This window comes from Clinocottus analis, unplaced genomic scaffold (assembly GCF_023055335.1).
Source record: "Clinocottus analis isolate CAN_PGR_092001 unplaced genomic scaffold, fCliAna1.0.p SCAF_5, whole genome shotgun sequence".
Taxonomy (NCBI): Eukaryota; Metazoa; Chordata; class Actinopteri; order Perciformes; family Cottidae; genus Clinocottus; species Clinocottus analis.
The window spans coordinates 19,748,154-19,774,376 of NW_027176207.1; the positions used below are offsets into that span (position 1 = coordinate 19,748,154).

At 44.8% G+C, this 26,223-nt stretch overlaps 1 protein-coding gene across 8 annotated transcripts in view; it reads left to right on the forward strand.

Moving 5' to 3' along the window:
* rapgef6 (Rap guanine nucleotide exchange factor (GEF) 6) overlaps window positions 1-26,223 on the forward strand; it is a 106,792-nt gene that overhangs the window by 2,189 nt on the left and 78,380 nt on the right. For all 8 annotated transcript variants that reach the window (XM_068600426.1, XM_068600430.1, XM_068600428.1 and 5 more), the window contains exons 2-4: window positions 18,487-18,557; window positions 18,994-19,050; window positions 20,458-20,541. In XM_068600426.1, the coding sequence (XP_068456527.1) occupies window positions 18,487-18,557; window positions 18,994-19,050; window positions 20,458-20,541 (212 nt within the window). The remainder of the gene's footprint in view (window positions 1-18,486; window positions 18,558-18,993; window positions 19,051-20,457; window positions 20,542-26,223) is intronic.

Consider the following 26,223-nt stretch of genomic DNA (forward strand, 5'->3'; position numbering starts at 1 on the left):
CCAGCATCACACCGCGGGGGTTTTGATTTACGGCGTTCTTTTCAGCTGGTACACATCGGACGTTTATGGGAATTCCAGCCATCGCGGAGCCACGGGGAGGGAGGGAAGGTGTGAGGGAGAAGAATGCAAAGAAGCCTGAACACGGGGGCTCGATGCCGACGCAGCCCAGCGAGTTAAAGTCAAAGGATAATTCTGCTGCGTTGTTCTATTTATTAATCTGCATTCTCTCTCCTGACCACCAGGGGGCGACTCCTCTGGTTGTATAGAAGTCTACATAAATGACTCTACGTCTCTCTTGATGTATTCCCTCAGTCGACCGTAATCCAAGATGGCGACGGCCCACAAACCGAAGGTTGACTTTTATCAACAATTTATCCGGTTGTGCATTCGTGTGCACATTGTACTGCAGTTAAAGAGCCGGTGATCAAGAGATCAACTTTTCATATCCATATTTCTTATTTTAATCACTTTTCTGAGCAGGATTTCCAGTCTATAAAGTGTGTTACCTTTTTTTTAAATGTTTTTTTTACAGTGGCTAAAACTATCCACTTTCTAATCTATGTACCTATTTTGAAAACGCACAGTGAAATACACTCTGAGCTCGGGAGAGAGTCCTTTAGGGTCGAGGTGTGTTGAAGTGTTGACGATGTCGGACACGGACGACGTTTACATGCACTAAATATTCCGGGTTTTGTTTTTGCCCTAATCTAAAAAAAAAAAGACAATATTCCCGATAAGCTGTTCACGTGGCTGATGAAGATGAATATTCCTGTGTGCAGCTGGACGTCATGTTTACATAAAGTATTCACTCACGGGTTGCTCAGGTGTGCGTGTGTGTTTTCAGATATGGATTTATGACGCATGCCTTTCAGCCCTCCCCTCGGTTGTGTACTTTCTGTGTGTGTTTCCCGTTGGCGTTGTGTGGCGTTTCCCCGGGCGTCGTCCTGCTACAAGGACCCTTAAGTTATTTTTATATTTGTGCCATCGGACTGGTTTCGGATTCCAGATGATTTTCCGACGAACACGACGAGCGTGTCACCGCCGGCTGCGGCGACCGCGTGGGAAACGAGGGCGGCGACCTCGCAGTATTTAGTTTACTTCAGGCCGGTCGCTAAATTATGATTTGGTGGGTTCATATTTTCATCCGAGGACAAAGATGCAGTGCAGTTGAACGGGGAAAAAGACCCGCTGAGTAGATTTCCAGTCCAGAGTTATTGGTGCAACTGGGCTATAACTCCTGATGATGATAATCCAAAACAACTGATCTGAAGCCTTGTGTGTGTCTTTTTATTTATTGTTTTCTGTCCTGCAGCTCTAATGGACACAGTCATGTTTAGAAGTAGAGAAAACTTGTCAGAATACCATAAATCATAAAAGATAGATAGATAGATAGATAGATAGATAGATAGATAGATTGATTTGAGACAAAATAGCTTATTTTTGGGTGTAATTGTGTGTCAAGTATTTTAGATGAAATTTCACAATTTGAAGCTACGATTTCTTTTCTTTTTCTCTCTCAGGGGTTCGTTCATCACAGACAAAAATCTGACAAATTTTAATCTATAAACGCAACACCTTTTGCTCGAAACCATCCTCATTGGAACGGCCTTCAAAAACCTTCTCCTTTTTTAAAATTTTTTTTTTTACTGAATTCATGTTTGAATGAAAGGGGAAGTAAAGAAATGTTTTATTTCGGGATCCATCAAGGCCACGAAGAAATGTTTAGCGAGTCCAAAAAGATGACGCTTTGAAAAAAGTCATATTAACTTTCTATCAGACATCTCTCCCAGAGTTTCTTCTCTAATATTTCATGCCATTTAAAGAGGACAGTTAGACTTCTTGTCATCATTTAGTTCAGATTAATGGACTTAATTAATTCATTATTCTCTTAGCAAATTGCAACACTTAGTGTAAAGTGTTTCGCAAATTCTGAGAAATTATGTCTTTCCCTGCAAAGGACTTCCTGACTGGAGACATTAGGAAACCTGAACAGTCATTGTGTCATCCGCATGCTTCAGGGCCATCATCATCGTCATCATTCCTAAAATAGGAGTCACATGACTGTTTGTTTATGCGCAGATGGACTCGTCTGTACATAAACACAAACAAGCGGTGTTCCTGGCGCAGACCCCTCCTCTCCGAGCGGATTGGCCTTTTTGGCTCGCCCCGGTCTTCCTCCCTCCTCGCCGGTGCGTTGTGAAAACATGTGAGCCGACATGCGTGTTCACGCTCAGCCGGGGTGGAAACCAGTTTAGACGGCGGCGTCACCTCGACAGACGCCCGAGGGCTCGACTCCGAAAGGGTTGAATCTCGCTGCTCTTTCTTAATTTAAATGAAGCCGCTGATCGGGGGTTGATCCTAAATTTTGAAGTGGCTTCTCAGCACGGTTGTGTATTATTATTATTAGTCCTCTCCGCCATGTTGGATCATGCTCGGGTGCGTCTGTGAGTGAGTGTGCTCCTCTGTGTCTGTCCATAATGTGACACAGCAGCAGATTGCGTCGCATGTTTCTCGTTGTTTTTAAAACTGCAGCTTGTCTCCTCGCTCATCCCTCTAGTGGCCGTTAGCGGTAACACAGCTGAGCGCATCGCCGACCGCACTAGCCGCATTTGGAAACGGTTTGCCAACTTTGGGGGGGGGTCTTATTTCTTATAAGTAGCTACGACCTTCGGTGGGTGTCCCCGCTGTAGCCAGCTAGCGCTGCTGCTACCTCCGTGCTAGCTCCCCGCTGCTGCTGCTGCTACTTTCCGAGTCCCCGCTGCCTTCAGTGGTTGTCTGGGAGCTAGCTGGCTAAAGCGGGGAGCTAGCAACCACAACTACTGACGGTAGTAACGGCTTATAACTCGACTTTTACGTTACTTTCACTCGCTTCAACATCGTAGTTGTGAATTTCTTTTAGCCAGGAAGCCATACATATCATGATCTTTACGTTATGCATCCGATAATTAGTTTTAAATTCTCGTATGTCACTTTCTCTGCATCAGGGATGAACGAACCAGGATGAGAGTAAATGTAGAGGGTCATGCCGGAGCGTTCACCCTCGAGGAGAACGTTTTTATTGAGGTGAAGTTTGAGAAGATAAATGAGCCCTTAGACACAAACACTCACAGAAAGACACACATTGTTTGTTGGTTCTTGTCGTGCGAGAAATATTTTTTATAGAAATTTATTTGTGTCCGTGAGAATTTCTGCTTTCAGTATTTCTCGGCCTCGTCAAGCCAGCGCGTGGTTTTCAGCAGCTGTTGATATGAAACTGCCACAATGATGCTTCACTTCCTGTTGCCGCGGCATACCTTTACCCACGTCGGCCTCTCACACACACACACACACACACACACACACACACACACACACACACACACACACACACACACATACATCTCAGTCCTCGTCCTCTAAAGACCCGGATGCTGGTCAAACTAGATGATGTCATGCAGATTCACCAGAACCTCCTTCAGCTCAGACTCCAGCAGAGACGATGTAGTCTGCTCGGGACAGACCCAGTGGCAGGGTCTCCTCCTCTTCCTCCTCCTCTTCTTCCTCTTCCAGGACGTATAGCTGGACCCGATGGAGGGAAGGGGGGAACGGGAGAACCAGAACCAGGCTCGTGGAGCACACTGTCAGTCAGACCCTGCTGCAGTAAAACAAGAGGTTTTTTTTAAAGGACCCTGGTGTGCAGAGACACTACCACTTTAGTCCACAGAGGGCGCCAGAATCAACACATGACAGTTGCTGGGTGCAGGTGACCAGGTGAAATACGACCCACCCGGGAAGCCCAGTTTTAGTTCCTGTGAGGTTCTTAACAGAACAGCTTCAGGCCCAAATGCACCCAAAGACACACTTTTTGTTTCTTCTGGCGCTGAACCATCACAGTATTTAAGGAAAAGATCCCTCTTATAAATCGGATTCGCGCTTGCTTCGAAGGTTCGACCGTGTCCGTGAGGTTTGATTGACAGACGCTCTGCTCACAGAGGAAACGTGTTCGTGACCCTTCACGTCCAAGGTCACGACCTTGAGTTATTTTAACCCACGGCTTCCCTTCAAGGGCGTATGTTTGCTGCGTGTGTCGCCACACTCGGAGGAACATTTCTGATTTGATTTTCCTCTTTCCCAGTTAAATCCTGTATGACGTAAATCCACACACACACATTCACATACACATAGACACACACACACACACAGTAACAACATCAACAAACCTAAATGTGCCAACAAAGTACCGGGTTTAGAGAGTCACGAAATGAAAAAAGATACAGAGGAGACTGTGTGTGTGTGTGTGTGTGTGTGTGTGTGTGTTTTAAATGGGTGAATAAACACAGCCTTCCTCTGACCCTGGAGCCCTGAAGGTTCTCCTTGTGGAGCCAATAAAGGCCCCTCCTCACTGAGCTGGAGGGCAGACGGATGCTTAAAATCCCCCAAAAACCTGCGAGTCAAGTTTTGTGAGCTCTTGGTCACCCATAGAGAGTCCACTGCACGTTATTTCATAAACTATAATAATAAACAACAGTAATTCAAGAGATAATCTATACATCCCTTTTGATAATCTGCCTTAACTTTTTTTCTCCAGTTTTAAAGACGTCAAAAAAGCCTCTGTTTTATTTTTTTAGTGGTAACACTCGTTTCTGTCTCCTACACCAACATGGCCGCCACCTTGGGGCTTGTTAGCTCTTGCTAGCTAGCTCACTAGCTAGCTCACTTTTGCTGTGTTTAGCTGATGCACCGTTATCTTACCACATGGCTTTTTAATCCAGCGAAAGAAACAAACATCATGATGTGTAATTTATGGCTCAATTTAAACAGGATTGAAAAAACTAGGAGGAAAATAAAGAAGAAGAGGAGGAAGAAGAGTTAGGGAGGAAAAGGAGGAGGAAGTAGAGGGGGAGGAGGATAAGAGGAAAAGAAAACAGGGCAGGAGGAAGAAGAAGAGGGATGAGAAAGTGGTGGCAATAGTTTGATTCATCTTTAAAATAAACAAGGAATTGATAGTTTCAGCCCCTTTTTTTTAACACAACGAACCCTGAAGCCCAAATAAAAGGGAAGTAAAAAGCCGCCGCTTGTGTTTACGGGCTGTTTCGGTCCGGCCGTCCTCCGCTCAGCTTCTTCCCGGGGAAACAGAAGCTCTCTTTCACAACAACAGCCGGCCTTTGTCCCCCGCTGGCTATTGTTTGATTGTAAACACGTCAGCAACTTTTTTCCTGTGTGGTTACCGCCGAGCCCACTCACGGCACAGTGTTCCCAGTGTGTGCGCATGTTTGCCCGCGCATGCATGTACAAACAGTGTAGAGAGTGTGTGTCTGTGTGTGTCTGTGTGTGACGTGCAGCCGCATTCCTCTCAGGGCAGCGGGCGAGAGCAGATGGATATCAGCTCGGACCTGTTTGGTTTGTGAGGAATGCAGACGGACGCTGCAGGTGGACGTCAGCATCCGGACGCTTTGAACACCAGTTGATCGTTTAGGTTCCTCCCGAGGAAACCTGAACGTGGAGCAACGCAGCAACGCAGCAACGCAGCAACACATCAACGCTGGCGTCAATATCAACATTTATTTACAAAAGATGCAGTTCACAGTTAAAAAAAAGAGCTCATCTTCTGTGTTTAATCAGTCCCAAAACTTCAGGGATTAGAACAAAAAGATATAATGACTCGGAGGGTTATTAGAAAAGGAAATAGTCTAAGACCTCATGTGGCGACGTGTTATTGAAACATGGCCCCGCCTCCTTTTTTTGTCTTTACTATTTTGGTTCTCGTTTCTCTTTTGGGCCAAAGAGCCGCCTGCAGGAACCTGTTGGTTCTCACATTGAGAACCGTTTTAATCACCTCGTGAAACAGGTCTGGAATGTGTGTCAGAAGGAAAAAAAGAAAAGCGGCAGATACCTCCAGGTGTGTGTGTGCGTTTGTGTGCGTTTGTGTGTGTGTGTGTGTGCACTGCTTGTTCTCCAATAGCAGTTAATGTCAAAGTTTGTCTGTGCAAGAGAAATTCAGCTCTCTCTCTCTCTCTATATATATATATATATACATTTATTATAGAATTACAACTGCGTGACATGCATTCGTTAAACATGATGTCCAGACCTGAAGATAAGTGAGGACTTGACGTGCTGCAGGAAGTATTTTCTGCATAAATGATCCCGCAAAAACCTCAAGAAAAATTGTCAATTGAAGCAAAAACTCCACCCGGTTTCACCCGAAGAAATCCAGCGTCATGTCGATTTCAAAACATCATTTTCCTTTAACCCAAACTCCTTCTTTTTGTTCTGTATCTGGCGACGGAGCGGCAGCTGCGGGTGCGTTTGAATAAAGTGGAGATACAGACGTCCTGCAGATCACCTGTGCATGAAGGCCACACAGCCTCTGACCGCCGAGGCCACAGAGACCAAGCAGCTGCGCGTTTCCCTGCAGCAGCTCAGCAGTTCTGGCTCGCAGAAATAAAAACCTTGTGAGCGGCGTTTTGTTCACGTCAAAGCAAGTTCCCTCTTTATCAGCCTCGTGGTGTCTGTCGTACACAGATAGAGACACAGCTGTGTGAGCGGTGTGGAAACGCTGGGCTGCTCTTGCCTTTAGGAGACGACGCATTTAGTTTTTCTGGCTTTTAAAAACCTGAAAGAAAAATAGTTTTCGGGATGAATCGTCACTTTCTCCTCGGGAATGATTCATGTAACGTCTTTAGAAACTTCTCCACCCTCGTCTTTTTATTTTGTTTTGTATAGAGGTCTATGCTTCATGTGTTAAAGCTGCATTCTCTCCTGACCACCAGGAGGCGACTCCTCTGGTTGTATAGAAGTGTGTGCTTCATGTGTTAAAGCTGCATTCTCTCCTGACCACCAGGAGGCGACTCCTCTGGTTGTATAGAAGTATGTGCTTCATGTGTTAAAGCTGCATTCTCTCCTGACCACCAGGAGGCGACTCCTCTGGTTGTATAGAAGTATGTGCTTCATGTGTTAAAGCTGCATTCTCTCCTGACCACCAGAGGACGACTCCCATGGTTGTATAGAAGACTATATAACATTCTCTACTTCTCTTTCTTGATTTATTACCTCAGTAAACATTGTAAACGAGAGTTTATTTAGTTTGAACATGACGACTTCTTCTTTTTCTTCTTCTTCTTTCCGTGAGCTTCACATACGTCCGTTGCTCTTGAAGCACAGACTCTCGTTCCCCTGAAAACTCCCCCGGAGACTCGACCGTAGTCGAGCCGATGCACGAGGGAACGCCGACGTGCTTTCCCTTATTTTTTGTTTTCGCCGGCGCGGTTTATCGAGCGCCCGTTCCCTCCAGAGGTCTGAGCTGTTGTTGCTGATTCGTTCGGTCTGTTGAGACGAGGCCATGAAGATTAAAATGTGCATCTGTGTGTTTGCCTGCGTGCGAGTGAGACGTTTGTATCTGTGCACGATAACGATGAATCACCTCACTTTTTTTTTTTGCGCGGCTGCTCACCTGCTATTTCGATATTCAAAAACATCACCTATCTGACCGCGGATGTGCAGATCAGGGCTCTTTGACCACGGTGTGCGTTTCTTAAGTGTCAACAACACCAGATCGCGACCCGACAACATTCCTGTCTGAGATATCGACGCCGAGCAGAGTTTCCTTCCGCTTCTCACGTGTTTTACAAGAATGAAGCCCGGCTGCAAACGACGCGTTCAACTCCCGTCGTTCAGTCCTGATGCGTTTTTTTTATTTATTCATTTGCACGTCAATATGCTCATTTAAATGTTCTGTTATTTTTTATTACATAGTATATATTTTTTATTTTATTTAGAGCATTTCACTATTCAAACCTTTTAACAAAAAAACGTTGCAGCTGTTGAAAATTCACTTTCTTTACAGTATCTACGTCTTGCAAATGATTTATTTTGGCCAAAAGGTTTTTCATGAGACGCATAGAATGAATGCTTTTTGATGAGTTATAACCACTTTAAGCTTTAAGACGTCAGAAAGTTGAACATCTGAACCTAATGTCTGTTTTTAAAGCTTCTGGCGCTGATAAACGGTGTAATTTTGGCAATTATTGAAAGAAAAAAACATGCTTTTTCAAACCCGCCGGTTGGTTTTGGGGTTCAGAGGGTTTGAGTGTGTGTGTGTGTGTGTGTGTGTGTGTGTGTGTGTGTGTGCTTGCATATTACAGTAACATGAGCGCGTATGAGCGCTTAATTACAGCTTCTGCAAGTTGGTGCAGTAACGGATGCTCCGCTAAAGGCACATGTGGCTGCGTGGAATCCAGAAGTCTGCACCTGGAGGCCAACGGGGAGGTTGAGCAACACGTGGCTCAACGAGAGGGAGAGCATGAAACCAGTAAAGAAGAGCATGAAACCAGTAAAGAAGAGCATGAAACCAGTAAAGAAGAACATGAAACCAGTAAAGAAGAGCATGAAACCAGTGAGAGAGAGCATGAAACCAGTGAGGGAGCATTAGGGTGAGGGGTTTATATATTGTTATATATTTTAGTATTATGATAATATTATTATTTATTTTATGATTTTTTTATTTATTTATATATATATATATATATATATATATATATATATATATATATATATATACACACACACACACATAAATATGTAGAATTTTTTTTAATTAAAATATATAAAAAAATATATGTATAACAAAATATATTTAAAAGATATATATATATATATATATATATATATATATATATATATATATATATATATATATATATATATATAAACATTTATATTAATTGTATTTATTTATATATACACACACACACACACACACACACACACACACACACACACATGCTTGTTCGTGTGCTCTCTGAGTCGCTCCACTTGTTCAGTCGACTCCTTCGCTGACGGGTTTTAAAGGAATGTGGCGCGCTCACCTCTTGGAATGACGGGAATGTGACAGCTGGATCCCCTGAACTTCCTCCCGCCGCCGCCGCCGCCGTACCAAACAATGACGACGCGTTGAACAAGAGAGAGAAAGTCTTGTTTCACGAGGAAAACCGCTTTGCCTATTTTTGCAGCTGTTGCTAATTTGAGTCATGGGAATTGATTTTCCTTTTCTTTTTTTTTGGTACACATGGTTAGACGGCCTCGCCTTCATTATGTAAAAGGACTTGTTCCCTCACTGCAGAAAGGTGAACTCACTTCAGATGAACTGAACACGATGTGGAGAACTCGCTCAGAGAGCTACAGTGTTTCCAAACTGAAGGACATTTCTGATGAATAATCCTCCGCGATGTGGACATAAGGACACCAAAGTGGGTCAAGGCAAATGATAAGTCAGAATATTACGCAACTTTACTGTAATGCGTCCTTTTAAAAGCAGGGAACACTTTAAAACATGCACAACACAAGACCCTTTGTGAAGCAACAGCTGTAATAAAAGAGTGAACCGACCTTCCAATGAGGACATTTGCGGCGTAGATCAAAGATTTGCTTCAATCCAGATCCGATTAACGACGTTCATCCTGCAGAATATTTACATTTACTACAATATTCATAATTCTATATAATATATATATATCTATTTCGATATATGTTCCTCATTCATAGTTTTTTTTTGCGGTGTGAATAAAGGTCGGGGGAGGAGGAGACTGCTGCTGGAAACACACAGTCTGCCACTCGCATCCGCTTTTATTTTGTAATGCAGTATAATTATAGTCATTCTCCCGTCACAATGGAGTGATTGATGTGGAGGTGTGCTGTGGAATTTGGTTGTTTGTCCAGGTTTGCACAAGAAACACTTGTTTAAACTAATGTCGTGCCTCTTAAAGGGACAGTCACCCCCCAAATTTTTTTTCCTGTGGTATTTCTCAATGTAGTTTGCTTTGGTGTGAGTATATCTGCCTCCTTTACCATATCTTGGTGCTTCAGTGAAGCAGATGGCGCTCAAATAAATGAAAAAAACTTTTGAAAAACTCACAGTAATGTCTCCTTATATTCAAGAGATGGCGGACATCTTGAAAAAAAATAGGCAACTCGCACCAAAACAATGAAGAAGGAAAAGTAACACGACACTTAAATGGAAAAAAAAAGTATTTCTCTACATATTTTGTGGGTGAACTGTCCCTTTTTTTTTTCAAGACTGGGAATAAACCGCCGGCCCCTCCAGTCGGTCGCCCCCGGTGGTTAAAAATAGAAGCCTGTGTGTTGACATGTGTAATCTGTTAGTGTGCGTTTGATATACAGTCCTGACGTCGGCTTTAAATGCTTCTGGAGTCCGTCTTCTTCTCGTCTTGACTGTGGTCGCTTGCACCAGAGCCAGATGCACCACTGTCGGATGTGTTTTTCACCCGGGTGGTCTGGACTGCGTTGCCCTCGCTTTCTTTTTTTAAATTTTTTTCCCCTCGCCTGGTTTTTCGAGGAGGAAACTATATTAGTCCGAGTGGCTGAGAAAGTTTCAAGTACCGACAGTTGAGTACGTGAGAGAAATCTTGTCTTCGCCAGCTTCTGTGGCCGAACATTCAGTCGGTGAGCTCAGTCGGATGGTCTCCAGTCCACCGGTGACTGGAAGTTACATTATGCCGCCGCACATCGGGAAGCCCTCTGGTGTGTGTGTGTCTGTGTGTGTGTGTGTTGCGTGATAACATGATGTTGGCTTCTGTTGTTGTGAATCAACGGGACGTTTTCCATGCAAACGTATTCAAATGTTCGGTGAATGTTGGCACATGCTCACTTGTTCATGTCCAGAGTTATTTTATTGTTTTGGGCGAGACGAGCAGAACAACTGGATTTGGATTGAGAGTGTTTACTAAATTCTTATGGACACAGAAAATCTTAGCTTGGATATCTTTTAAATATGTAGTTTTAACTTTGATACTTGCATGCACATTGCCCCTTTCTTCCCGGCATCTATGAAAATTATACATTTAATATCTGTATTGAGTTAATGGCTTCTAGGCTATGGCTTAGGTGCTCTACTGACCACCAGGGGGCGACTCCTCTGGTTGTATAGAAGTCTATAGAAAATGAGTTTTCTATCTAAAGCCCTGTTGGCAGAGTTTTCAAATGACTGGATGGATGTAGCATTAGCATTAGCAGCGGTGACATTTAGCTGCACTTCCCTCACCAAAGAAACCAACCAAACCAAAAAAGCTGCAAGACACCAAAACGGCGAGGAAGCTGCACGCCGCTCGCCTCCTTGCTTTGGTATTCGAGCGCGTGAGAAGCGGAGCAACAGCTGCCTGTCTGAACAGATTGGGGCAAAGAGATCTGCTATTTGCTCCGTATCTCGACTCTCTGACAGGACCCGCCTGTGGCGACGAGGCCGTGCAGAAGACATCTATGCAGGGAGGCCGAGCGGCTGCGAAGGATCGCAGAACCCTGGAACCGGAGAACCGGAGACTTCATTTGCATGCTCCTTCACGTTCGCGGTTACTTTTCTGTTTGTGTGGCCGCCTTAAACTCGGCAGCCCACCCGCCGACTCTCCCAGTGTCTTTTAACATCTGCTGCTTTCAGCAGACGTTAACCTCTCTGGCTAGTGTGTGTGTGTGTGTGAGAGAGAGAGTGTGTGTGTGTGTGTGTGAGAGAGAGTGTGTGTGCTGCGCTGCTGAGGCCAGCAGAGATGGTGAGGGATGGAGTTGGGGAGGCATGAAAGACAAATGAGTTTTAAAACCGCCGTGTTGAAAAGGCTGAGTGGCTTTAGTGTCGGACTCTCAAAACTTACAGCTGGAATAATTGAGATTAACTAGGAAGTGATGCTCGACGCCGAGTGAACGAGGTCCTGCAACAAAAGGTGCTGCTGGCGGGCGAAACGGGAAATGATAGACGACTTCAAACCGGTAATGACAGGGAGCGGAAAAACACTCTGGGAAATTACTGTTGAGGGTGTTTAAGATGCCTTTTTGAGAGAAACCCGACCGCTAATTTGGGGCGAGAAGCCTGGAGTGTAATTAGTACGGGTGAAGCATTATAAATGAGTGTTGAACATTATCATATCGACGATGAGATATTTAGCGCCTGCAGCCAAAACGAAAAAGATCACGCTGGCACAAATTTGAGAGGAGTTCAGCCGGGAGACGGGTGTTCGATCCCCGCGTGAAACGAAAGGTTACCGTTGATTTATTTGTCACTTAACTTTGATACTTCAATAACGGCATTTAAGAGGTTATTTTAATGGAAATGATGATCTTTTCCTCAACCAAACTACCTATTTCAAGGTCTTCTCAACCTAATTATGAGGTTTTATTGCCTGAACCTAAAAAAGTATTATCTTTTCTGAAAGCTAGTAGAAACATAGTATGTTACGATCTTTTTCTTAACCTAACTTAGTTGTGAAATACTAAGTAGTTGTGTTGCCTAAACCTAACTAAATTGTTTCCTCTGAATACATAACTTTATTTTGAAAATATATATATATACACACACACACACACACACACACACACACACACACACACACACACAAACAAACTGCTGTGTGAGGATTCGTTCACCCGCTCGATGTCCTGATCCGCTGATGTTTGAAACAACCCAGCCGTGTGTGAAACGTCACACTTCAAAAAGTGAATCTACACTTTCACACACTGCCGCAGAAAGTTCAATGCAGGCAGAAAAAAAAGAAGAAGAAGAAAAAAAACTTCCTCTGCCAACTTCATTCATTTCAGCGAAGAAAAAAAAATGAAACCCATGCAGCTAAGATTACATAAAGGGTCATATTTTCCATCTCTGTGTGGCAGCGTCTTTGCGCCTGTGTGGCTGTTTGGTTTGGCGGGCGGAGGGAAGCCAGCTGGCGTGGTGCGTTCAGGGACTCGTCGGAGTAAAGGAGGTAAAGCAGCTCATTACAGAAGTCAGATAGCGGTCCCCATAGCCTGCAAAGCGACGCATTAGCCCCCACCCCCGCCCTTTCCCACAGGGGGGAGGCGGCCATTCATCTCGGCTCGCATCAAAGCGCCCGTCGCCTGCAGAGGAAGTGATCGTGCCCTCTATTCACGTCTATTTTTAAGATACTCGCCGTCTGTTTATCCGTGTTTAGGGCTGTTATTTTCTTCCACGACCACATGTTTTGACAGGCGTGTGCTGTTGATGCAGTGGAGTAAAAAGTCCCTCCCCTCTGTTTCCATCACCCGCTCCACCACCGGCACCACGACTGTCGTCACTGGGCTTTTTATTTTTTTTTATTTTTTTATGAACCCATCCTCCTTTTCCTGCGTTTTCCGCCCAGCAGACGTCTGCTAGCGTCATGCTGTGAGCTTGCATTTATTATTTATTTTTTGCCAAATGATCAGACTGATTTTGCAGTTTCAAACCCCTCTTTTTTTTCAACGAACATCACTTCTTTGCTGAGCGGAAAAGAGGCTGAGCCTGGGAGCCAGAGCAGAGGGATTTAAAAGATTTAAGTGCTGCAAGTGTACTTGAAACCTCACACTGATGCCGGCCGATAAGTCCACGGTGGAGCGGAGGATTGTCACGGAGCTTCTTGTGTTGTGTGGATAAGCGTCCTGTCGGGATCACAGCTGACCCCGTAGGGTTAAAACCATCCAGGCTTTAGGGATATTAACGGTATATATCTCGCGCTCCACGTGGAGCTTTCAGCTCCAGCCGTCTGGTCGGCAGCTGTGAGCAACGATGTCTTCTGCTGATGGGTTTTATCTGGACTACACGATTTATGTTGTATTAATCCAGAATGTTCTCCAACGAGAAGTATCACAAGCTGCCATAAGCATCACAGGTCTACTTAAAATATCACAATAGAGCTTGTTTTTCTATGATTGTGATGGTTGTGATCACTCTTATGTGAATTAAATATGTAAAAAATGAAAAGTACATTTATTTAAGAACTTCAGTGCAAAATGTATGCAGAATTTATATTTCTTTTCTTTTTTATCAGCCTGTTATCGGCTCGCTTTCAGACCCTTATTGGTCTGTTTTCAGCCTCTGTTATCAGCCCGTTATCAGCCTGTAATTGGCCCGTTATCGGCACATTATTGGCCCCGTTATCAGGCCGTTATCGGCACGTTATCGGCCCATTATCGGCACATTATTGGCCCCGTTATCGGCCCCGTTATCAGCCCTGGTTATTGGCACGTTATCGGCACGTTATCGGCACGTTATCGACCCCTGTTATTGGCATGTTATCGGCACGTTATCGACCGCGTTATCGGCTCCTGTTATCGGCACGTTATCGGCCCGTTATAAGCCCGTTATCAGCCTGTTATCGGCCCGTTATCTGGCCATTATCAGCCCATTATCAGCCCCTGTTATCGGCCCGCTATCAGCCCATTATCAGCCCGTTATCGGCCCGCTATCAACCTGTTATCAGCCCGCTATCAGCAAATTGTTGGCACAGAGGCGGGTCCACGTGATATAAACGTGAGCGGGCCGGCGGGACGTTTGTCCTTCTGAATGGACGTGTTATACCGTCCGTCTACAATCTCCTCTCTTGTGCCGCTGACGGCATACCGTACATTCTGCTGGAGGCGTGAGCGGCCCGGCGGTTTGAACTCTCCACAGAGGACCTGGTTTCAAAAGATTCAGTGGGAAGGTTTGATGAAGGCCTTTTCTTTCCCCCGCTGGGAGGGTCATAACCCACGCTATACATGAGGTGTCATTTAAAAACCAGAGAATGAAAGCATGACTTCTGGTCTATGACTTATTCTCACTGTCCTCAAACAGGTCTGAACGGGTTTCAGTGGTCGCAGGAACGTGAAGCTTTCACATTAAACGCTCGGCTCGGTCTGTTGGGACGATGTTATGACCTGATTCAAGTTCTCAAAGTAACTGAAGGTTGTTTTGTGTCCCGTCCGACCCGGCGCTCCCCTCCAGCACAGTGTGTTCACCTCTCACTGGTGTGTGTGTGTGTGTGTGTGTGGGAGTTCCTCGGCGTATGAAGGCCGTCTCTCGATGGGAACGAGGGAGAAATGTGGTGGGTGGGACAACAACCTCTGTACTGCAACAACTCGCTTTTGTGCTCGTTGTGCGCTGCCACGGCTTGTTAATGCGTGAGTAACAGGAATACTTCAGCATGTCATAATGCCTCCGGTCGGGAGAGGGGGGCTGCTTAGAAACACACACACACACACACACACTCACACACACACAGATCTGTGGCCACGTCTCCGTTTCTACTCGAAGTATTTTATCACAGTCGTTTTATTTGTTCAATGTGTTCTCGCTGTCTAAACAGCTGTTCCTGGATCAGTTGCTAGGTAGATAAGCAGCATCTGTTGGACTAAATCTTATTCACTGAGGGATGTTTCTGCCAGCAGGGGGCAGCAGCACTGCAGATACACACACACACACACACACACACACACACACACACACACACGCGCCAACCATCAGCACACACACACACACACACACACACACACAGAGCGGATCATTTGTCTTCTTTTTAGTCTGACCGCCTCACTTCTGCATCAGATCAGACTCTTTAGTGTTTTTGGGGAAACGACCTTCGTCTCTTGATTGACAGCCGTTGTTTGACTACAAATAGCTGCGACACACAAGTGACACAGCATCTTTGTTCTGATACACATGTCACTTTATTGTGATGTAATTTAAAGTACAGTAATTTGATGATTTCTGCAAAAACATCCAAATATTTATTAGTGGAAGCACCCTCAATCACAAGTCCCGCCCCCTCTAATGGGGACGAGCCAATCATAGCGCAGCATCGTGCACTATAACGCAATGCAGTCAAAATACTATAATATAATTTACTTTACATTTACAAATAGTGAGCTTAAAACATTTAGAACATTTTGACTAAATGCTTTCAGTCACGTGATCGTCAGGATCGATCGGTTCTACCACCTGACGATGACGCAAATGTGAGGATTATCCCGATTTATTGTTGATTTTATAATCTAGATTTGCATTTAATCCCTCGTCCCTTGTCAAAAATACAAGATGTCAACGCCCAAAATGCTAAACGCAAGGCTTCAAAACGTCCGTCCACAAATGGGAGGTGTAATTGCCTTCATCCTCTGTAGATGTGTTGATTGACACCGCTGCATTAAAGGGGGCGTGTCCCTCGTGTTGGCCCCCAGGAGCCAGACCACAGGGCTCCAAGGAAGAGAGAGAGAGAGGGAAAGGGAGGGAGGAGGGGATGGCGTGGGCGGAGTGGTGATCACATTACTGTCCTCTCTCTCTGGGAGAGACCACCGATTACAACGACAAAGCACAGATCTCCTCCTCGGACATCCTGCTATCTGTCTGTCTGGCGCTATTGACGAGCTAACCGCTAATCAATATGTTAGATGGGACAGCTGGCTTCATGCCGCATGTAGTAGTAGTAGGAGTAGTAGTAGTAGTATTGGTGGTGGTGGTAGTAGTAGTATTGGTGGTGGTGGTGGTGGTAGTAGTAGTAGTATTGGTGGTGGTGGTAGTAGTAATATTGGTGGTGGTAGTAGTAGTATTGGTGGTGGTGGTGGTGGTAGTAGTAGTAGTATTGGTGGTGGTGGTGGTAGTAGTAGTAGTATTGGTGGTGGTGGTAGTAGTAATATTGGTGGTGGTAGTAGTAGTATTGGTGGTGGTGGTGGTGGTGGTGGTAGTAGTAGTAGTATTGGTGGTGGTGGTGGTAGTAGTAGTATTGGTGGTGGTAGTAGTAGTATTGGTGGTGGTAGTAGTGGTGGTGGTAGTAGTGGTGGTGGTGGTAGTAGTAGTGGTGGTGGTAGTAGTAGTGGTGGTGGTAGTAGTAGTGGTGGTGGTAGTAGGAGTAGTGGTGGTCGTGGTAGGAGTAGTGGTGGTGGTAGTAGGAGTAGTGGTGGTCGTGGTAGGAGTAGTGGTGGTGGTACTAGGAGTAGTGGTGGTGGTGGTAGTAGTGGTAGGAAGAGGAGGAGGAGTAGTAGTAGTAGGGGTTGTGGTGGTGGTAGTAGTAGTAGTAGTAGTAGTGGTAGTATTGGTAGTAGTAGTATTGGTGGTAGTAGTAGTATGAGTAGTATTGGTGGTGGTAGTGGTCATTGTAGTATTGTTAGTTGTAGTAGTAGTAGTGGTGGTAGTAGTAGTAGTAGTATTGGTGTTAGTAGTAGTATTAGTGGTAGTGGTAGTATTGGTAGTAGTAGTATGAGTAGTATTGGTGGTGGTAGTGGTCATTGTAGTACTGCTAGTTGTAGTGGTGATGGTAGTAGTAGTATTGGTGGTAGTAGTAGTATTGGTGGTGGTAGTAGTATTGGTGGTAGTAGTATTGGTGGTAGTGGTCATTGTTGTATTGCTAGTTGTAGTAGTATTGCTAGTTGTAGTGGTAGTAGTAGTAGTAGTAATCATGGTGTTTTTGTTTAAGGGTCATGCAGTAGTATAAATCCATCTTTGTACTACATCAGTTACTGTGCATGTTTATTTTGAGTTGACAGAACATAAATTTACTGACATTGTAAAAAATTCACATTTGGCATTTAAATCCACTTCTTCCCGTCTCATCGTGTCCCGTCTCATGTAAAAAAACAAAAACAAGATGGCGACGACCAAAATGCTGAACACGCGGCTTCAAAGCCAATAAATGTCTTTTTGAATCATGCAGAATATTAAATGTAACCCAGGAAACACGCTACCAACTAGGAGCCGGTTTAATATTCGGCTGGTCGCCTCAGGCCTGCATGTCCTGACGTACACACACTTAATGTACACACATGCACACACACACATGCGCGCACACACACACACATGCACGCTCAGCAACATGACAGCAGTGCCGACCGCAGCAGTTCGTTGTGCTCAGTAACCCAGTTAACTGGGAGTTGAAGTCGATACGGATCCGCTCTCTCACCGCGGGGAGCCGGGCTCTACTCGTGCCGCTCGCTGATCACCGCACCGCCCTCGGGACCCTGAAAGCGGAGGTCACGACTCTGAGTCGGATCATTTTGACCAAAAGTTACCAGATAAGTACATCAAAGTCAAAATTGTGAGATGGCGTGAAGCGTTTTCACCCTGCGGTGCTACAACCACGCCTCCTGAATCCTGCAGAAAACTCTGTGTGTGTGTGTGTGTGTGTCTTTGTTTGTGACAGCCTGTGTGTGTGTGTGCGTGTGTGTGTGTGTGTGTGTGTGTGTGTGTGCATAAGCAGCCACCCATACCAGTCCACCTGTTTAAAGCCTCAGTAGCTGTTTGTTTGATTCTACCAATGCTTACATGAAGCTGTTCCCTTCTCACACTCACACACACACACACACACACACATACACACTTAATGTTTTGACAGCTGACTCTGATGGAGGTGCTATTTAAAGTCCGTGGGTGGATGTATCAGCGCCCGTCTCCCTGCTGTCATGTGCGTTGTGTAAGCGGCGTGCAGCCGGCCGGCCCGTCTGGTTTGAGGGTGTCTATCTGATCGGCGGCGTGCGCGGCGGCGCCTGTCAGAGAGACGCGATTTACGCGGCACTCGAGACGCTCCGTGCACTCTAAAGAACGAGCCAATCGCGTGAAAGCTTTCACTTGTCATTCCCTTTTTCCAAATAAACGCTGTCGGCCGTTTTTGAAGATTGAGCAACGTAGTTTTTGAAAATGGCGCCACGCGGATTTCAGTGTTTCTCCAAAGCGTCGATGTCATCGTCCTTTCTGTGCTTCTGTCCTTGCAGGACCTGCACACCATCTACTGCCACCTCTACCACATGGACGTCCTCGCTCACCTCCGGGAACATCAGCTGAGGTGAGTCTTTCAAACGCAACAACAACAACAAACAAAACAAAAATCGGTGTTATTCTTGTTTTTGCTGCTTGGGATTTTTTCCCGCTATCTAATTATTTGTCAATCACGGCATCAGTTCGCCGACATGGATGTAGATTATCAGCCTTCAGGGCGACTTTCTGCTTGCATTGTTCTCGCGCCGCACCCTTTACGCAAACAGGTTTTTAGGAGCGCTTCAATGTTCTTTGTGAATCTCCTCTTTTGCCCCCAGGTTGGCTTTCCACCCGGCTTCAGCATCAAAAGGTGTCTTTTCAGACGCTTAATGCCGAGCAATGTTTAATCGTTTTGGTTCACTTGAGCAGGTGACCACCAGGGGGCGACTCCTCTGGTTGTATAGAAGTCTATGCTTCATGTGTTAAAGCTGCAAAGTGAACATCTTTGTCTCTTCCTGTCTCAGGTCCATGTGCACCTCGGCCAGGTACGAGCGCCACGAGGCCAACCACATCCTGTTCTAGTAAGTACTCGCTTGCTCGCTCGCTCTTTATTTATTCAGGAGGAGGAGCAGGAGGAGCAGGAGGAGCAGGAGGAGCAGGAGGAGCAGCAGGAGGAGGCGGAGGAGGAGGAGGGGAAGGGGGGGGGGGGAGGAGGAGGAGGAGGACAATATGCTGAAGAGAGTTTGAGAAACGAGGAATTTGAAGGCATTGGTTGATGATGTGGAAGAAAGCGTGAGAGCTGAAGGGAGGCTCCACATGCTCTCCATGTTTTATCATGGCACACACACACACACACACACACACACACACACACACACACACACACACACACACACACTCACACAGTATGCATAACCCATGTGAAACCATAAAAGCCCTGACATAATTATGCTTCACCTTTCTGCTTTTTTTTTACGACACAACATATGCAATAAATAATAAAGTCCCTTTTTATGTCAAAAAAAAAGTCAGGAATTCGTGTGAAAGAAACTAAAAAGCAAATTTCCCAGCACCAGATGTTTAATGCATCTTTATTTCCTGAGAAAATAAAATAAAAATGCCAAAACTGCTGTGACCTTGTCGATAAATAATCCGTGTTTTCCATCCCAAGTGATTAATTCCCTTTTGCAGTTTGACGTAAAAGCCCATGAATTACAGTCTATAAATATTTCTAAATATCAAAGGAGGGCGCAGAGTGCTCAGTTTGGGCGACGACGTTCCCGCCTTGTCCGATCTCCAGACGCTCCGTGTGCACCTTCATGACCGGAGGCTCTTCCTCCACGCGTGGCCTGTTGAAGTGAATTAGTGCGACGTTTTGGGGTTTAATGGATAATCTGGACGGAGAGAAGACGACGACACTCAGACGTTTTTTATTTCAGTCCTTCTGAGCGTGACTGTAGAGAGGACTCTCTCCACCGGTGCAGTGATGGACGTCACATTGCGCTATAGCGCTATATCAGCACGCTATAAAATGCTACAGCACGCTATAAAATGCTACAGCACGCTATAAAATGCTACAGCATGCTACAGAATGCATTTGTGCTAATGCAAAATGCAGCAACTGGGAGTCAAAGCTCACATGTGCACTTTATGTTTCATTCTCTTCACACGACTCAAAGCCTTGGAGGAAGTGACATCAGAGAGTCCTGCCCTGCTCTTCCTGGGTTAAGTTTTTACGTTATTGGGAGGAACCTTTAACTGGTTCTGAACTAGTCGAGTCCTGGTTCTCTACAGACCATCAGAGAGAAGATGGTCTGGTTCTTTAGAGTTCTTCTAAAAGATCCTCATCACACGGGGTCAACTCCCAGATTGCAGGGAGGTAGAATTTTTTTCAGATTTTTAAATCTCGATCTGGAACAGAAGAAGACCAGTAAAACCAGTAACCAGTAAGACCAGTAAGACCAGTGTGTTCTTCTCTCCCTTTTTAGCCCCGACAGCATCGCGACCTGCTGGTACATCCTGCTCTCTGGGTCCGTCTTCGTCAAGGAGCACATGTACCTGGCGAGGTGCTGGTATGTAACACACACACACACACACACACACACACACACACACACACACACACACACACACACACACGTACAGAGAGAGACACAGACGCAGAGGAGGTGGAATCTCCTTGTCAAGCCACTTGTTCTTGTCAAGTGGAGTGTGTTTGTGATTTTGTGTGTGTGTGTGTGTGTGTTCATGTGTGACATGAAAGCAGAGGCGACATGTATGAGACAATGTACGAAAACATACGTAAGGGTGTATGTGTGTACTTGTACGTGCTAAAACGCATGAAAGATATTTCTGTCTTATTATATTTTGTTGTTTTTTTCCGCGTGGTTCTTTCTCGCCAGCGGCAAACGTCAATTTTGACACGTTCGCCTGCCTTAACCCCGAGGATGGAGGCCAAAGGTCTCTGTGACCTCATTAAAATGAAAAAACATGTTTTTTTGGGCCGTAACTCAAGAATTCAAAAGCTAATTATGACAATTTCACACAAACGTGGCATATGGAACATTGTGAAACACCTGATTTATTTATATATATATATATATATATATATATATATATATATATATATATATATATATATATATATATATATATACACACTTTTGACTTAAAAACTGTACTTCACAATACAGTTTTTGTGTTATTAAAGCAAACTCCTAATCCAGTTGTTCCCCTCTTGTGAAGGTTTCATTCACAGTGAGACGGGAACATTAAACACACTTTAAATACCAACAACACCAGTCAATGAATCCCACATGTGTGGAGTTTGTCGTCCTCACTCATCCCGTCACATTCGGAGATCCCGTCGTGTCTTCTGGGGAAGATGTTGAAATGCGTTGCAGGTGCATGAATGTATCACGAGATCCCTCTGACCCGTCGAAGCGCCAAGACAAGAACAAGTACCTTTAAACGGGGACGGAGCACCTGTTTAAACACCCGACCTGATTGTAATGGAGGAAAGCTGGGACAGAAATTGCTTCGAGGTCGCCGCGTTGACCTTCACGTTGACCCTCACAACCTCCACATGCCAGAACGCCTCCGTTCAGTTGCGGCCTCACAACGCGGCGTACGGAAATCCAACAAAAAAAGCCCCAAAAAACTGAAATCCAACACTTTTTAAAATCAAATATATACATTTGTTCTTACTCTATCTGTCGATCCGAAAGTTAAAAAACAACTAAAGGGTCGGATGACTTCTCACGCTGTGATCTAAAAATGTCGCGATGAGGGGTGCACAAAACGGGATACAATATCTCGACAACGTTGTGAGCTGAAGGGAGCCGCAGTTTATCCAACAAACACAACGACAACAACACTGACTGTAGCAGAGAAAATAGTGAAGTAACCTCAGGGCAGCTAGCGCTGACCGTGTGTGTGTGTGTGCGTGTGTGTGTGTGTGTGTGTGTGTGTGTGTGTGTGTGTTCCTTCCAGTGTGGGTCAGTTGATAACAGAGAGGGTGGGTGTATGCGTGTGCCTGTGTGTTGCAGTACACCGGGGGTTGTAGAGGAGGTCACAGAGGGAGGTGTGTGTGTGTGTGTGTGTGTGTGTGTGTGTGTGTGTGTGTGTGTGTGTGTGTGTGTGTGTGTGGAATGCGGAACCCCTGGTAGAACAGTGGCTGGCCATGTGTTCCTGGAGCCCAAACGCACATCCAGGCAGGAAATGAGCAGACTACACACACACACACACACACACACACACACACCTCCCTAGAGCCAGCGGCGGACAGACGAACAGAGTAGAGCGGGAGGTAACACACACACACTCCTCTCTCCTGAGTTAAAGACAAACCTAAAGGATTGACAGTCGCCTTCTTCTGCTTCCTGGAGAAACTTTTCTCTCTGGATGATAAATCATAAAAACACAGTCGGATCTAAAAACTTGGACCGTTGAGCTTCTCTCTCACTCGTGGATAATATGCTGGATGTCACTTCGCCTGCAAAGAATCCAGAGAAGCCGACGCCTGAAGCTCCCGTTTGTGGTCAGTCACCTTCCTGCTGCTTTGTTTCTCTTTCGTTCACGTCTTCGAGTTCAGCTGCAGAAAAACAGACATTTTCACAAAACAGGAATTTTCAAAACTCCCTCTCTCGCTCTCTCTCTTTCTCTCTCTCTCTGTGTGCACATTCCTCACCCCAGCGTGCTCCGCTTCCTGCCTTGCCGTCGCTTTAACCGGCTGCTACACAACCAGGAATCCCCCCACGGGCGCTTTTTTTTGGGGGGGGGGCGAGGGAATCAACACGGATCCTGAAGAGAATCAGACTTCTCTTTCACTGAACGGTTAAAAAAAAGAAAGCGAGGCGTCTGGCGGGAGCTCGGCTGCGGGTTCAGATGTTTTTTAGTCGAGGGCGTTGTTACGTCGTTAGAGGTTCAGCGAGGAGGAGAAACGCTGGATCCCTGATGTGGACACAAGCTGCAATGTTTTGTTGTGTGTTGTATATTCGCAATAGTTGGAGCTCTTTGGCCTTTTATCTGTTCATTTGATAACTTCTGTGGCTCCTCAACAACAATTTGTGGAAATAAATTGGGCTATCTTTACTTTTCTTGAAGACCGATGTATTTTATAACAAATGTGAAGATGTCTGAAGCTTGTGTTGTTCTTACAGACGTCTAAAGAGAAACAAATATGTAAAAAACAGTGACTTTGAGACGAGGGAACTGGAAGTTAAACTCACGTCCTGGTTTTTAGACGATCTGGCCCCGTAGTGAGGACGATCTTAAGAACTTTAAGTAACCTGGAATTCACACTTTTGGATCTCTGAACACATTTAAATACGTCGTCTATGAATAAAATACAACGACCACCCCGACACAATGGCGTCTAGTCGTCTCATTGAGCCTTTTTTAGCAACCGTACCAGATCCGAATTTACGGACGTGCTTTTTCAAATAATAGAATAAAGAAAATTTAAATCACTTTCATGTAAACCAGATTGCTCCATCGGACAAACACAAATAAAATGGGCAATAACTTTGTTAGACAATACAAAATAAAGTTCTGCCTGCAAAAAACCCTAATATTTGGCAATATAAATAGCTAATTGTGGCTTCAATTAACCTGTTTTGCACTGAATATCATGACAAGATAATAACAAGACATGTGAGCCATCACGTTTTATCAGTGTTAGTGGCTGCAATGAGACTTCTTTCTCACTAAATGTCTTGAAATAAAGAAATTCTGCATTTCCCCCTCGCGCCCCACCTGCAATACCTCCGCGCCCCACTAGAGGAGCGCGCCCCACAGTTTGAGAACCACTGCATTTAACACAGACCTTATTTCAAACATCCAACAACCAGAAAAGCATTTAATAAAACACATTGACTCTGAAACAAGTGAACAAGAAGAGCAAAAAATCCATAAAAACTCAAAGTTTTAGGACTCATTCTGTGAGGAAAACGTATTTTTAGGGATTTGATGATTTGGTTTTGTCATTTAAACGCTATTGAACCCCCGACCCTCTGCTGGGAGGAAGCGTCGCTCCAACATCTGAATTATTTTGAAACCTGACTTCCCGTAAAAGTCAAACATTGACATCGCTTCTCATTTTTCGGCCTCGAGCCGTCAGATAATCTGCAGCGGCGTGACGGGGTCGAGCGCCCGGTGACGTGCGAGCGGTTATCTCGCTTAACTTTCTCTACTTTAAAGCTAAAAGCGTCGCTTTGCTCTGAGGCGCTGAGGCTTGAACGAGACTCTCGACCGACCATCGTAATGTTTCTGAATGACCGACTCCTCCGTCATCCCTTTGAGTCTGGCAGGTTTCACTGTGTGTGTGTGTGTGTGTGTGTGTGTGTGTGTGTGTGTGTGTGAGACTGCGGTCGGTGGTTTTTCTCTCTTTACTGTTGGTCATCGTTACCACGGAGACATGGCTGCCAAATGGACCCGGATCTCCGTTTTTGGGTTTAATTTTTGACCAAAACTCAAACTTTCTATCGACTCATTGTACATTGTTGCCGTCTGGTTTCTGTGCAGCCTCACGAAGCTTTTTATACTGAACGAGAGGCTCGTGAGCCGCGTTTCCACTCACATGTTTTTATGCCCATTTTGGTTCAGTGGAAACTGTCAAACGTCCTAAAACACTCGATTCTGCAAAGAAAAAACTAATTAAAGAACAATTACAATTATTGTGTCCAGTTGAAACAACTAGTAGTTTAGTTGCCTGAACCTAAATAAGTAGTGTAGTTGCCTGAAAATAAGTAGTTTAGTTGCCTGAACCTAAATAAGTAGTTTAGTTGCCTGAACCTAACTAAATAGTGTTGTTGCCTGAACCTAAGTAGTTTAGTTGCCTGAATCTAACTTAAGTGTTGTTGCCTGAAACTAACTAAGTAGTTTCCTGTGAATACGGTTTAGTTTACTTTGAAAATACTGCCTGCATGTAACGAGCAGAAATTGCTGGACGTTTGGAAAAAAGCATGTAAAATAACGAATAACTTTTTTGCAAGAATTCATTTAAACTGTTCATCTCGTGATCAAAAAGAGACAATAATTGTCATATTTTTCTAAACCACGATGCCATTTCTTTGGCGTCTGATTTCTTACTCAACCCTGACTCTGGATTTTATGTTGATTGTCTCATAATCAGACGAAAACCAAGTCCAAAGCTTTAATCGTTTTAAATGAACATGAGCTCTTTTTCAAAGTGTTTTATTGTGGTTTTATTCCCTTTATTGGTATTTTGCACTCACGGCCACATCACTAGTTTTTAACAACAGTTCAGGGCTTGAGTGTGGTTGTGTGTGTGGGTGTGTGTGTGGGGGTGTGTGTGTGTGGGGGGCCTTTAGCTTCTGTGCCGGCTGTCGTGGTTTATTGCCCCGGGGCGCTGCAGCTGTCTCTGGACCGGAGCTGAACCTGTTCTCCCGTCTGCCAGCAGCTTGTTTCAGCAGGAAAAAGAGGAGCGAGAACTCATCACCTGCTGAAACGCAAAACGGGCTCGACGTCAGTGCTGTGAAAAGAGCTTCCTATGCCAAGGAAAGATGACTTACAACTCATAACTCATACTACAAAACGTTGTTGTCAGGGGTTTTCTTCAGAACTCAATTGTTTTAGTGATTTTATTCAAACTAAACCAAACATCAAATATATATTTTGCACTTTTCAAAGTTCTCAAAAAGTTGTTTTTTTGCATCAGCTTCTTCAAGAAACAAGCTTTACTTTGAGTAACACATCTACTATAATAATGCTTCACACTCCTCTGTTATACCGTAGGGCTTGTCCATAATTAATAATCATTTTGATAATTTAACTTCTTTCAATGGAATCATATCATGATGAAATACATAATGATATCGTGATTATGTTTGAAATTGATCATAACGAGCACTTTACAAAAGTCAAAGGTTCTTAATTAAATAAGAAAATACTCCGTACTTTTCTCGTGTGAAGCATTTAATTCACACAAACCCCTGTAGTTGAATCACACGGAGCATTTATTTGTTGCATTATCATAAAATGTGCCGTATCGCGATCGTCGGCGAGATATGAAATGACCTTTACACCGGCGCGGAGTCGCCGCTATTCGCTAACGCAGGAGGTCAGAGAAAGAGGGGAGTTTTATTTATCTTTGCACATAAAGTAAGTCCAAATACAGTCGACGTGCCAGTCAGCAAACTCCATCCTCTCCTGCTGCAGCTTTATCAGTAGAAAGCTGTACGTCTCCTTCTGTTTGTCTCGCACAATCTGTCTTGCACACACACACACACACA